General features: G+C 39.2%; 1 protein-coding gene across 1 annotated transcript; it reads right to left on the bottom strand.

Annotated features, from left to right (window-relative positions):
• Positions 1-8,565: 8,565 nt before the first annotated feature.
• On the bottom strand, positions 8,566-13,665 carry LOC140339903 (natural killer cells antigen CD94-like). The gene is made up of 6 exons (XM_072424816.1): positions 13,653-13,665; positions 13,211-13,312; positions 12,901-12,978; positions 12,661-12,812; positions 10,392-10,504; positions 8,566-10,298 (listed from the first exon to the last, which is right to left on the bottom strand). The coding sequence occupies exons 1-6, from the start codon at positions 13,663-13,665 to the stop codon at positions 10,172-10,174; spliced, it is 585 nt and encodes a 194-aa protein (XP_072280917.1). The 3' UTR covers positions 8,566-10,171.
• Between the last annotated feature and the right edge of the window lie 1,352 nt (positions 13,666-15,017).

The following is a 15,017-nucleotide window of genomic DNA, read 5'->3' as shown; positions in this document are numbered from 1 at the left end:
TCCTGTCTGTATGTACAATTTCATCATCACAATAAAAATAAAATCATTTACTAGTCATTATTTGTTGTTTGCAAATTTTTTGAAACATACAACTTGTAACTATTGCAACACCATACAGAAATAGATGGCCATACTCAATGCGTTACTTCCAACATGATCGCAATTGTCATCAGGAATTTGAAAAGGGACATTTGTGATGACAATAAAAAATATATATACCTCCATTATTCAATATTTGATTCAGATAATATGATTCAAAAAGATGTATTACCATTACAAAAATATTTGAATCTAAAGAAGTAGTAACTCAACACCCCCCCCACAAAAAAAAAATTAATACCGCAGAGCAGTTTATTGGTCCGGAGATTTCTTCAATCGAGTCCCGCATCATCCCGGTATCTGTCTTTGTCTTCGCTCCTATCTTTTTCTCTTCTTCCGTGCTCTACTTCCTACATCACCCGGTGCAGGCACGAGATCCAGTGATGTGTTTTGGGAAAACAACTTGCCAAACTCACCCTCGCATGCATGAGATCAGATTTTTTTTTCCCTTTTAACAAAAAGGCGTGGGCATGTGCAGAAGGAGCACTCAAGAGTCTTCCAGGATGTGTGACATAGGTTTCCCGGGAAGCTCTGCACCTCTTATTCATAAGAAAATGAAGAGAAGGGTGCTACATCCTTTTTTTTTAAAAAAAAAAAAAAGTATTGCACTTAAAAAAACAAAGTGAATTTTTACCTTACATAGAAGGGTTGTCTACCCTTTTATGTAAAGTGACATTTCTGAGTTAAGTGCTTTTATGCTTTAACAAATATTTATAAACACATAAAGTGATAGGATGTAAAATAACATTACTGAATAAGATATATGTTTATAAATTCTTTAATCCAGTAAATCTTCACCTTTCCTTTGAGTAATGTCCATCAACTAAGGTCTTTGCGTTTTCTAAATGTAGTAAGAACCCAACTCCTAAATAACTCCAGTAATCTGTCTGAATTTGCTTCTCTTTCCGGCCACTTTTTAGTTTTGTAACATACCTCTATCAATGGCTTCTACTTTGTGGCTTCAGCTTTCCAAACATTTCAATATTTACCTAGGATAGTATAGACCATGTGAATCCAGTTGTCTGCATACATAACTTTCAGTTTTTCAGCCAGGTTATTTTAGCTATCCATTTCCGAAGACGCAACTGACTATCAAGAAGATCCTAAACCAAAAGCTGTATGTTCATCTGGTTTCCATTATCAGTTTGTCCAATTTGTTGTTATTATTGATCATCTCCATGTTCCTCTTCTGGAACTTCCTCTTCTAGAAAGTATTTCCTCTCTCAGAGACATTTTTCCCATTATATGATTAGTAGAATTCTCTCCATGCCAGTGAGTCATGTAGTGCTCCCTGTCTCTCCCATTACTATTCTGGGCCTAGTCATAAGGACAGTGGGTGGGTTGTGTCATCACCATGTTCCTCTTCTGGAACTTCCTCTTCCAAAGTGTACTTCTGGACTATTGGACAAATTTAGACATTAGACCTCCTTCTGCAGACTTGCATCTCCCTACATCTACACAGCCTTTTCTAGATCCAGCAAGAAATCATTTTTCTACACTCCTTCAAAAGGGGAACAGTAGCAGTTTACTCATAAAAGAAAACTCTAGTCGACTGTTGCTGAGTTATTAGAAAACCTCTGGGCAGCATGGTGGCTTAGTGGTTAGCACTCCAGCCTTTGCAGTGCCTAATCCCAGGTTAGAATCTTGGCCAGCATACTATCTGCATGGGGTTTGCATTTATTTTCGTGGGTTTCTCCCGGGCACTTCGGTTTCAGTCAATGCAATAGGACTATGGTCGAGACACAGGCTCAAGGTAGCTCAGAAGTTACTGATTGAGCCATATATACAACTAGAACAATCAGCATTCACCATTGGATCGTGGTAATACCCAAATCCTTTTGGATCAAACTTCCATGTATTTGGAATTAACCGCATTAAGTCATTCACTTAGAAAGTTGCACAAACTGCACATTAGACATTACAGTATAAGAGATCCGAGTTACAGTTCATAATCTAGTAACATCTAATGTCCCTACCATGTGTGATATGTCATTAATGTAACCTAAGGTCAATTTTTAGGGAGAAGCCAATAAACCTCACTGCATGTTTTTGGGATGTGGGAGGAAACCGGAGTACCTGGAGGAAACCTACGCAGACACAGGAGGCACCTGCAAACTCCATGGACAGGAAAACTCCATGCAGATAATGTCCTGCCTGGAAATCAAACCTGGGACCTAGCGCTGCAAAGGCCGGAGAGCTAACCTCTGAGCCACCATCCTGCAAGAATACCAATAGTTGTTGGTAACCCCCTAAAGGTCCTGGAAAATAGCCCATTTTGCCGAAGCTTAGCGTTCACCTGGATCACATCCAAGGACTGGGAAGCAATAATTACATTTTTGTTTTGGGGATTGGATACACTTGACATAATGGCACAAAAAAAAACAATCTTACTTCTTAGAAAAGTATTTTTTTAAAATTAAACGAAATCTAAACTAAACGTAATCTTCTACAGCATTGGAGTGAAGAAGCAGATCTTTAGGCAAACTCTTGTGCCTCAGCCTCTTCCTCCAGGGACATTTTGCCGTGGAGACCCAGCACCTCCCATTCGGCAGCACACTACCTTTCTTCAGCCCTGCAGAGTGGCTGCAAACTGAGGACTTCTGCACTGTATTGTCACCTTTTGAAGAGGCGACCAGGATGATCATCAGGGATCAAGCCTGTGTCAGTGACACCATCACTATCATATGCCTGCTGGAAGAGATGATGGTGGATCTCGGACACGACACAGTGCATGCTGTATCAAGAGATGACGTTTCAAACATCATGTCGGACATGAGTGCCTAGTAGGTATATTGCACCACAAATCCAGGAAGAGGAGGAGGTGGAAGAGAATGAGGAGGACATTGCAAGCATGAGAGAAGGGGAGGAAGGGGCAGAGGAGGATATGGAGGGTACATAGCATCCATCCACCCAAACACAAGGCGGCATGTTCCGTGGATGGCAAGACCAGGCAGAGGAGGAAAAGGACGACCCTTTGCTGCTGTTCGACCCACAGGAGTATGGGTCTAGAATTACCTCAGCTGTGGAGAGTTTGAGCCACATGACAGCCTTCGTGCAGGAGTGCATAGCCAAACATCCACGCATACAACACATAAAAACAAAGACTGATGACTATTGGATTTCTACATTACTGGATCCACGTTACAAGCCTGAGATACAGCAACTGATCTTGCCCCAATACTGGGGACCGAAAATGCAGCACTACCAAGAAGTGCTTGTAAAGGACTTGTACTCAGCCTTTCTGGCTACCAGCAGCAGCAGCAGGGATCCATATGGCAGTTCCACCAGACTTAAGTGGCATGGGTGGCAGCAGTGCTAGAGGTCGTCTAAGCCAAACTATGCAGGCTTTTTTTTCAGCAAGCCGCCAGTCGTACAGCAATTGCCAATGACACAGAGCAGTGCTACTCAGTCATGATTCATGAATACCTGAGCTCTACATGGGACATCTACAACCTGGAAAGCCAGGACCCACTGGGCTACTGAGTATCCAAGCTTGAGCAGTGACCAGAGCTGGCAGAACATGCCATTCAGATCCTTGCCTGCCCAGCCGCAAGTGTGTTATCCGAAAGAACGTTCAGTGCAGCTAGAGCCGTAGAGACTGACAAGCAGAATAGGTTCTCCGCAGAAAATGATGACCGACTGTATTTTATTAAAATGAATAAAGCTTGGATCATCAATGACTTCAACACCCCCTCTGCAGAGTGTACTGATTAGTTGTCAACTGCACGGCCTGCTGCCACCTTGATGGGAAGAGAACTTTCACAGTCTTTTGCATCTCCTTCTACTTCTACTTGCAATCTATCAAAATAAACTGAAAAATGTCTGTATTTCTTTAAAAAATACAAATATTTAATTCTGATACCACTAAAATATAAAAAAATACAATTATTGTAGTTGATTCATAATTCATATCTGTATTTTTTGAGAGAAATACAGACATTTTTATGGATATTTTGATAGATAGCAAATGGGATTATAGTTAAATATTTGTATTTTGTTTACAAAAGAAAAATGTTATGGGCTTTTGAATAGATACTAAGTGCTATCAGAATGAAATATATATATTTTATGGATAAATATAGAAATGTTTCTGGTTTTTGTGATAGATTGCAAGAGGTATCATAATTTAAGATACCTCTTGCAATCTATAACAAAAAAAAAACATAAAAACTTCTGTATTTATAGAAAAAAAATACAGATATTTAATTCTGATACCACTTGCAATCTATCTAAAAAGCCACAAACATTTCTCTATTTCTGATAAAAATACAGATATTTAATTCTGATACCACTTGCAATCTATCAAAAAAGCCAAAAAAATTCTGTATTTCTCTCCAAAAAATATAGATATTTCATTCTGATCCCAATTTGCTACATATCTCCAAAGCCATAAAAAATTTTGTATTTTTCTCCCAAAATTCTAGATATTTAATTCTGATAGCACTTGGTATCAATCCATAATACCATCAAAAATTCTATTTTTCTCTCCAGAAAATACAGATATTTAGTTCTGTTCCCACTTTGCTATATATACCTAAAGCCAGAAGGCCATAAAATTATATATTTCGCTCCAAAAAATACAGATATTTTCTTCTGATAGCACTTGGTATGTATCCTAAAACCCATAAAATATACGTATTTATGTGAAACAAATACAGATATTTAACTGTGATAGTACTTCCTAGATATCCACAAATGAAAAAAAAAAGTATGTATTTCCCCCAGGATTCCACCAAGCCCGTTCCCTTTCATGTTGTTTCACTAAGTAGTAGGTATGGAAAATGTTATTTTCATTCATTCATTCATTCATGTCTCAAATAGCTACAGGTTCTACACTGTCCATAGGGGTGATGGCCTCAATCTCCAATGCGGTCCTGACTCCGTCACAGGGACCACAGCCTGAAACTAGACTCAAGCTTAATAGGGTCTTCTTTCCCTGCTGATTCTGCCAAATCTGTTCCCTGTCATGTGCTTTCACTCAATAGCAGGCCCTGAGATGGAGTGTGGAAGGCATTAGTAACTGACATCTAGAGCTGGGTGTAGTGCATCTTTAATGACACCCCGAAGTGTGTAATGCAAGTGTGTAATCAGAAATTTGTGATTGAATGTCGAAGGCCACGTCTTCTGCTTCATCCATTGGTAGATTTATCGGACTGAATTTCTGTGTATGTTACCCCGGAACTGGGAAGTGGGATAGCAGTCCCTCTGTATATGTCGGGGGATGAAATGGGAGACACCGGTTTGTTTAATGGGAACTAAGAGGTCCTGGACGACCACATTGAGCCATGAAGTTATTGAGCTCAGAAGATGTCAGGAGACTTCTCCACTAAAAGGTTGTGGCCGTTCACAACAAAGATCTTGTGAAAATACTGCAGAATGATGAGTTTCGGACTGAGAACAGCTGAAAGGGAAGATTGAGATGTCATTTGCAAAGGATAAGTTGGGGGATCTCTAGGTGAAATGCACAATGGCATAATTTAACGCAAAGTTGCGTCATTACAGAACTGACCATCACCTTGTGCAGTTCCATTTCCTGATTCGTACATGGAGAGCATGCTGGCCGACTTCGAACATGGACCTCAGCCCGACGTTGTCATCATCAACTCGTGTATAAAGGATGTTATCAGGTATCATGAGCAATCACTGCAAATGTTAAAAAAACAACCTGGACCACCTGATTATTCAGCTCACCAAGGTGCTGAGCCCCAAATGTCTGGTGATATGCAACATGTCCATGTCTGTTGGATTCAAAGCTGGTGAAGTGCTACAGTACCCAAATCCTATGTGTGCACTGGGACATCATAAAAAGGAATTTCGACAGCACCACTCTGGCAGATTTGCACCAATTTGATGTGATTGACATGCACTTCCACTTCTGTTTCGAGCTGCGCTCCAGGGTTAAAGATGCCACCCACTCGAATCAGCTGGCTCATCATCAAGTATACCTGCATCCTGATAGCTCATATTTATCAAGCCTGGGGCGTGCAGCAGGAACAGCAGAAAGAGGAGGCAGTGGGCTCTGAGACAGAGCGTGGACAGCATTGGTAACTGGCATCTAGAGCTGAGTACTAGGTAGGTGGCAGCAGTAACAGCATGAGGAGGAGGCAGTGGGCCCTGAGACAGAGCAAGGACGGCATTAGAGGCCATCACCTGTATGGACAGTGTGGAATCTGTAGCTGTTGGAGACATGAATTGATAAACGAGATTCCAATCTGTCCCTACCTACTATGTAGCGAAACCACATGAAAGGGAATGGGCTTGGTGGAATCAGCGGGGTAAGAAGACCCTGTTGAGCTTGAGTCTAGGCTCGCATCTATAGCTGGGTACTGGGCAGTGAGCAAGCTGTCCACGATCTGTCTCAGGGCCCACCGCCTCCTCCTCCTGCTGTTGCTGCTGCCACCTGTCAATACTCCATTCCTAAATATGGTCCTCAGAAAGTTTTACCACATATATAAGAAATACATTTTGGCAGTTTTCTGGAGAGAAAGAAGAAAGGAGCGAGAAGAAGAAGAAAGACACCTTCAATTGAAAATAGAAAAAGCAACTGTTACTGCCCATCAGTCTAGGAAGATAATTTCCAAACAATTTAAAGTCTATTGTTCTACATTGAGAGCACACAGGAATCATTCAAGACAGTTAACAATCTATCCAGGAGTGGATGTCCCAGTAAATGCATCCCAAGATCAGCTGAGGTGCTCCATCTCACACTCTACAGGACTCAGCATGATAAATGATAAAGTTCATGACAGTATAATTAGAAAAAGACTGAATATGTATAGCTTGTTTAGAAGGCTTGCCAGGAAAAAGCCTATTCTCTCTAAAATGAACATGAAAGCACAGATAGGATTGTAAAGTTCCATCTGAAAAAACCATAGGACCATTTGTAAGCCACCATTTTTTTAATAGCTTTTGGGTCTATTGGCCAGATCTTTACAGGTTCCTAAAGGCTTCATCAGTAGTGTGATGATGCCTCAATGAAAGGAATCAGAAAGGTAAGGTATGGTGGAGGGAGAGGTGAAAGCATCGAAGACCCAACTTTCTAAAGCCAACATACTGTTTGAAAGAATAGAATGTATTTAAAAAATAACTTTATTTGTAGGGTTGAAACACTCATCAGTTTGGTTCATTCTCCCAGAAGATCAAGCATTTTTGATCCATGAGTTATCTCATCTTAATTTCTGATATACTCCATGGTGAATCTACTTTCATCCCTCATTATTTTTCTCTTTTGCTCTCTAGTGACTGTGGGTTATGCTTGTCGCTCACCATAATGTTATGTCACATGCTCTTATCATTTCTCGTCTGGACTACTGTAATATCGTTCTCGCTGGTATTCCACTAACTCCTATTCGGCTTGCTCCTACTTTCTGTTCATTTAATAGAGTGCTCAAAACCCATTTTTTCAAACTTGCCTACACGGCTTCTTCTGTCATTTGAAACCACCACTACTTCCCACCACTACATATCTCACATCCTATTGTGTGTGAAATTCCCCCACCTACCCAATTGTAAGCTCTTCGGGGCAAGGTCCTCCCCTCCTGTATCACTGTCTGTATTAGTCTGTCATTTGCAATCTCTATTTAATGTACAGTGCTGCGTAATATGTTGGCGCTATATAAATACTGTTTAATAATAATAATGTCACTACTGTGGACCTCCTTCTGACTTCACATCCAGAATGCACTCTTATTTTGCATGAAGTCCTCTTCTTCTACTGTTTCCCCATCCACAACTTTTCCACATTGTATCTGCATCCTTTAATGATTACTTTTTTTACATTGTTGACTATAAGCATTCCCAGAGGAAGACAATCCCACATCACAATGCTAATATGAATTTTACTCAGTAATTCATTCAGTATTGGAACCTGTGAGGACATTTACAGATGTTTCAATAGACACATGCGTTAGTTTGATACCTCCCCAGTATTGGTCTAGCCTGGTAACATTTTTTGATATATGTGTGTTGGAACCAATGCTGGGGTTTCCATCTTGTTGGTTATAAAAAAAATAAACTGTATATCAGGCTTGTCAGAATTTTGCTTATATTTGCTGCCATGTGTCATCTTTTGGGGTGAATACCAACAATTCCCCAATGTGGAGACACATTACATTATATGATTATATTTGTTTCCTTTCACTTGGCTTACTGTGTATTTTTTAAACATAGTGAATAGTGGATAGATTTCTACTATAGATTTTTAAGGTTGGAGGAACAAGTGTGAGAATTTCAGACCACAGAAATCAACACCCATGGTTTCCCAGAAGAGGACCAGGTCTCTGCAAAAGGTAAGTATTTATTACGTGAAAGGGTCTCTTTAAAACCATAAAAACTATATTTGATCTGTAGAATTGTATTAGAATATGCAATAATAAAATGTTGGTAAGTCAGCTAAGTGAGAAGTGATTCCATACCAATGTATAGATAGTAAACAAAGATAATAAATATAGGGTAAAATATATGCAGCTTTATTTAACAAAATAAAAATCATGTTAAAACAAAACATACAAAATGTTAAAATCAACATAAAAATGCACACAAATAAATTATTAGAATGGAAGCCCACAGAAAACTCAAGCCCACAGAGTAATTTTGGAACTATATAACATTTCTTAACACATTCACAGCAAACTTATTAATAAATGACTGAAAATTTAGACCAAAGTGCCTCCTAAAAAAGATCTATAGAGGTGTGGATAAGGTGCTTCCCTGTTCACAAAACAAATATTAGTCAGAGATAAAACCTTTTAATTCAGTTTTCATCAATGACTATAGTGAGGAACAATTAAGGAATGATATTAGAGGGACGGTACAGACACTTGCAGTATGTTTCACAGAAAACCATTTCTTCAGTCTCAAACATTTAGAAGTTGTGTGTTAGCTCTTGATTTTTTTTTCCAAGGATGGAGAATATAAATCAAAAGCAGGTGAAAAAACATATTGAATGTGAAGTAAGGGACCAAAGAATTAAAGCCTGGGACATTCATCATATATAAATATATACAATATATATTTATATACTGTTATCGATATGTGTGACATGTAAGAGGCTTGTTGAGGGAAAGAGGGAGCATAAGAACATTGTTTGTGTTGGGGCCTTAAAGGACAGCGGGGAAGTTGGGCTGAGTTTCTACTGAACTCCAACAAACCAAACTATATAGGAGATCATGGAATTTTTATTAATCCAACATCCAGTCCTCCCCACCTTCAATGCCCTCCCTAAAACCCACATGAGCATTGTAAATCCTCCAGGAAAGACAATCATATCTAGGATTAATAGTCAGACCTTCCATGTTAACCACTTACACCCACATTCAAAACGTGATCTGCAAAAGTTATCATTCATATCCTGCAGATTCTAGACAACATGCATGTACAGTGGTACCTAAAAATTTGCTTGTGACAATAGATGTGAAAGGCGTCTGCTGCTGTCACCCTTATGATCATCTCTGTTGAGACCACTGCTTCCTTCCTCTGAGAACAGAGCTGTGAGACCTGGCCCTTTACCAATTTTCCGCTCTCAATGCTTAAATTTACACTTACTCATAATGTGCTCACTTTCAGTATGTGTACAAATTCAATGTGTGGCGATGGGGACTGCTTGCATCCCATGATACGCAAATTCATATCTAGACAATTTGGAATGTGAAATAATCTGCTGCTATGAGTAGACTCTCTGCTGGTATCAAATGTTAATCTCAGAAATTCTAAAACTTTTTTTGTCCTAGAACATTTTTATTAATTTCAGTATTAGTCATCATGCACAGCTATTACATGGGACTGGGATACTCACCTACACCGGGGCTCTGTAACTGTATCGGGAAGATTTGGGGTCCAAAATTTTACAGCTTCTATTAGAACTGAAGGTGAGGGGAAAATCTTTCTTTGGAGACACCATTGTGGGTTAGCGCTGTCTGGAAGCCTCAATTTAGTGGGGGAATTTGTTACTTTCTGTTGTGTCTTTGGTGGTATGATGGTAATATACAAGATTGGATATAATGTTCCTGGGTTTACTTTGTATTGTGAATGATCTGTTGTCTGAATGCCGTGTCCATAGGTTGTAAAGTATTTGTTAGATCTTCAGGACTCTCATCTGACAAATCCAACTGTGTTTGTTCTGGCAGAATTCTTTAATATATGTAGTTTTTACATGCATCTTTACACAGTTTTTTAAAGATCTTCCTGATCTGAGCTGAAATCTTGGAAACACATAACAATTAGAAGTGATGAGTATTCATTATTTTCTAGATGAACAACATTCAGATTTTCAGAGTAGATGAAGAGTCACTTACAGGTTTCCATTATTCCTCTGACCATTCACCCATCTCCATCCAAAGCCATCTCTGCTCAGGCCAATCCAGAACTCCTCATCTGATTTGTGTCTGCTGGAATTGTTTATAAACTCCTGGAAGATCAAAGCATCCATCACAATCCCACCACAGACATAGACAGCAGTGTGAAGAACTACTAATCAGACTACTAATGTGAAAATAAGTGGGCTTACATCATCAATACTACTGTTTTCCTGGCTGCTTTCTCTCTAGACTTCAACACGTGACAGGCATCTATTGAAAGTTGTCACTGTCCTGCATTAAAGATCCTAAGTTTCCGCCGGACCAGGGAATCACTTAAGAAATGTCATCACCACCAACTGAGCACATTTAATGCAAGGCAGAGAATGTAAAGGCAATTTGTCTAGTTATCTTTTGTTTGCAGAAAATTGTTAATCTGGAGATAGAAGGGGTAAAGTCAGTGCATGATTTGTTTTTTTTCATGGCGGAAAGCAATTCTCCAGCAATATGACTTTCATGCAGACACTGGATAATGAAATGCACGGGAGGCCTGAGCATACACATTCTGCATTGAGGAGAGGAACAGCTTTGTTGTGTTGGAATGAGTATTCAGTGGCACTTTTGTGAAGGGGAAGGAGAAGAAAAGTCAGAGAAGGAATCAACCTTGGAGTTCATCTTCTCGATTGTTATTATTGTTACACAGTATTTATATAGCGCCATCATATTACGCAGCCCTGTACAATGTCCAAAGTCAGGTCTATCAGCTGTCCCACAAAGGAGCTCACAATCTAATGTCCCTACAAAGTCATATGTCTTTAATATAATCTATGGTCAATTTTGGGGGGAAGCCAGTTAACCTAACTGCATGTTTTGGGGATGTGGGAGGAAACCCACGCAAACATGGGGAGAACCTGCAAACTCCATGCAGACAGTGTCGTGGCTGAGATTTGAGCTTGGGACCCTGTGCTGCAAAAGTCACAGCACTTACCTCTGAGCCACCATGCTGCCCACATCTGATCTATTGATCTCTACACGGCAGGTTTGTGTCACTACCATGCAGGACAATAACACATTGGGCAGTGAAAGACATGCAATGCCAATATTTAATTTTTTAAAGTTTTTAAAATTGGATGGAGAATGAGAAGGACACATAGGATTTACTGGGCATAGTGTTTTTCTAGATTTACGCATTTTATGCAAAAAAAATCTAGATTTGCAAATTTGCAATCTTCTTCATGTGCTGGATGAGGAGAAATGTTAGAAAGTGTGTTTTTGGATGTCACTATGTTCATTTCTTTGTTACCCTATGTTTTGTGTTTACAGATGTTGCACACAACACTAACACAAAAATGCCTGTGAGGGGAAACCCAATGAACTGAGGCCCATTGACATGAAGCGCTCAGGGCTGTTCCAGAGTTTGAGGTATCTGACGCTGCAATGGGCAGAGATCAGCAAACTTTATGGAAAGCCCTGTCTTGCAAAAACCTAATTTTTAGATGGGTGTTGCTGCACAGTACGTACCTCTCCAACACTGTACTCCATATCACAATCATTCTCTTCCTATGTCTTCCACAGTGTCCGGAACACTATTGTCATCCACGTCTGATCTTGACACTAAAAATTTGTCTCTAAGTGCTACTTGCCAAACAGATGTTCTATGATTTTTGGTAATACAGTACCACCACTATCACCATCAGAACCATCAGAATTTCGGAAATCTGTGGGCTAATAAAACTTTGGATAACTCTTTCTAAGATAATTGTTATTATTCTGGAATGGTAAGAAGGCAATAATGGATAGGAAGAACAGAAATCCCACTGATCGATTATCCTAAAAAGTATAGAATATTACATATGGTTTCTCTAAGCCTGATGGTGAATAAAGTTTTGGGTGTGGGGGAAATAGAATCTTTGAGTAGAGGTAGCCAGGAAAACAGAGTTCATAGTCATGTCACCAATGGTCTCTGTCCCAAGCATAGTCAATTTAGGGAAAAAGCTAATCAATTTACCAATTATTTGCCTGGTGGAGGACGAAAATCACCAAAAGAAAACCCACTCGAACACTAGAAGAACTCTTTGGATTGAGATTTGAAACTGGGACCTTGGCACTACAAGACCAGAATGCTAGCTTTTTAAGACACCATAAAATTTATCACTAATAGTCAAAGAAGAGTGGCTGATTATTTTTATAAAATAAAAGAGTTATGAAACTGGTCACAAGCCTATTAGTTTTTGATCATTCCTGTATGATAATGCATGTTAAAACATACCTCTTGTTCATGGTCCTCTATGACCAGTAGATGGGCTCCCATCCTGACACACGTTTCCTGGCTCTCATTCCATGTTCTGTATTCTTTCCCGGAAGAAAAGAAATAACAGCTCATTCTGTGCCGCAACCAGCCATTGGGACACAGGAAGCACCCTACAAAATGTTGTATTGCTTAAAATCTTTATAACTTCATTGACACTTTTCATGTACAAGTAATTGTGCAAATTAAAAAGAGAAATACCTGCAGATGGTTGGGTGCTGTTCATCTGTAGCTCCTTCCCTTGGCTGATCTCATTTTCCAAAGATTGACCCTTAAAAACTGGAAGAAACAGAAGGAGCTGATGTATTAGCTACAATAACTTCATGACCCTTCTAATAAATGCTGGCAGGCCTATTTACTGCAGTGCAAATCTGAAAAATGATTTCCAATATACTTTGTGTTCCTTCAACCCCCAATTGGATTCTCTATTTCATTAGATAGTTTGATACAAATTAACCCAAGTTTGATAACAAAACCCAAGATTGTGTCCAGCCTACTGTATATTATTTACCCAGAGCTTCAATAACACGGATGAGAATGATATTGGATCCCACAAGAAGGGTAATAATGACTCCCTTCCAGGAAGGCAGCCAGAGTTTCTTCTCAATTTTATCTGTAAAAATAAAATAATAAACATGGAATAATCATGATGCATCAATATGGATATAATCTCAGAGTGACCCATAAAAAACAAAACAAAAGCAAAAGCATGTAGTCTGTGTTTAAGTGCTTTGCAAATAACTTACAAGTTAAGTAAGTGGCTAAAAAATATGTTTTCTCCACCAGAACGATTACATAAAAACTACATAGTGATTTCTTACATGTTTAAAGTCCTTACAGCCCACCCTATAAACAATTTTGGTGACAATACTTTGTACAATGGATTCAAAAATGTCTCACCTTGGCCAATCCTTACTCATCAGCCATTTCTACAAGAGAAAAGAACCTCTTACCTGCTGTCTCCATATCTGATAACACAAGGAGAGTTCTGGGCTGCTGTACTCTGATGATCGGTCAAATAGGCTATATATCATAGAACATACTGCATAGATGTGTTGTTACACTGCCCACCCTCATTTTCCTGTATTGTCACCTAGGTCGAAATTTATTATAACCACAAAGGGCCGTGTAATCTTAATGACATCCTGTATGTCATGTGTATGTATGTGTGCTTGCATGACGGTGTAAGAAAATTGTTACCTCCTTTGGGAATCCATAAGCAGTTCATTCAGCCTAAAACCCAAAGAGTCACTATATTTTTACCCCCTCATCCTTCGTGATTTACAAACCTCTCAATAACTCATTTTAAAGAACAGAGACCAAGTCAGCTCTTTTCCCTGGACAATGACCAACAATTTTTAAAAACTGTACAAATGGAGAAATGTGAGCTTAGTTATATATGTTATATTTTGTAAAAGTCTGGCAATATTACCTGTATGTACTGTATGTAATTATTATCTGTATGTATAGTAAATGTGACTCTGTGTATGGACTCTACATAATACTACTTTCCCAAATAACCCAAATGAATTTCCTGTTTTATGGCCATGTGACACGTGAAGTCCCATCTCTTTTCAGACCGTAGAGTAGGCCCTTTCATATGCCCATGTCACTATCAGGGTCACTTGCATTGGGTACCTTGACCTGATACTTAATAAGCCCTAATGACCCCAACACGGTGTCACAATGAAGGGCAACATAAGACTGCCCCACCGCAATGAGCCCCAACAGAAGCTGTGGATCACTACTCCTGAGAACGGTGCATTGGCAAAAGCAGTGAACACCAAATGCAATTTGCTGTTAAAAAATACATAATTTATCAGATCAAAAACATCTGGCTCAATATATCAAATTTACAAATGGAAAATCTTCTTACCACCCCATAATCTATCCATGTGCTCACCTGAAAGTTGTAACCGTCTCCCTCTTCATGTTAGATATTTGTGTAACAGTTTTTGATTTTCAGAACTTAGATTCAGCTATTGGTAAAGGTCTCCCATGAAGATGTTGTTACATCCTTGTGCTTTCTATTTCCATCAAATGACACCAGCAGAAAGAAGTTATGGCATTGCAAACAAAGGCTTGCTGGCTATTCTTTCCAAGAATGGAGACATTTACGTGAGAGAGTGCGGCATCCAAACAGTCCCTACAGACCATATAAATCTCCAATTTTTTGAATCTGCCAAGAGACTTTCACCAAGACCAGCTGTCTTGTTTCCCTGACCAGGATCATAGAATGGAATGGATGCACTCTATAGAATGATATCTGAATCATCCACTTGATTCAGAAATTACTACATTGCAAATTAAAAAAACAA

Source organism: Pyxicephalus adspersus, chromosome 10 (assembly GCF_032062135.1).
Source record: "Pyxicephalus adspersus chromosome 10, UCB_Pads_2.0, whole genome shotgun sequence".
Taxonomy (NCBI): domain Eukaryota; kingdom Metazoa; phylum Chordata; class Amphibia; order Anura; family Pyxicephalidae; genus Pyxicephalus; species Pyxicephalus adspersus.
The sequence above is the reverse complement of the archived record's forward strand: the minus strand, read 5'-3'. Positions and strand labels throughout refer to the sequence as shown.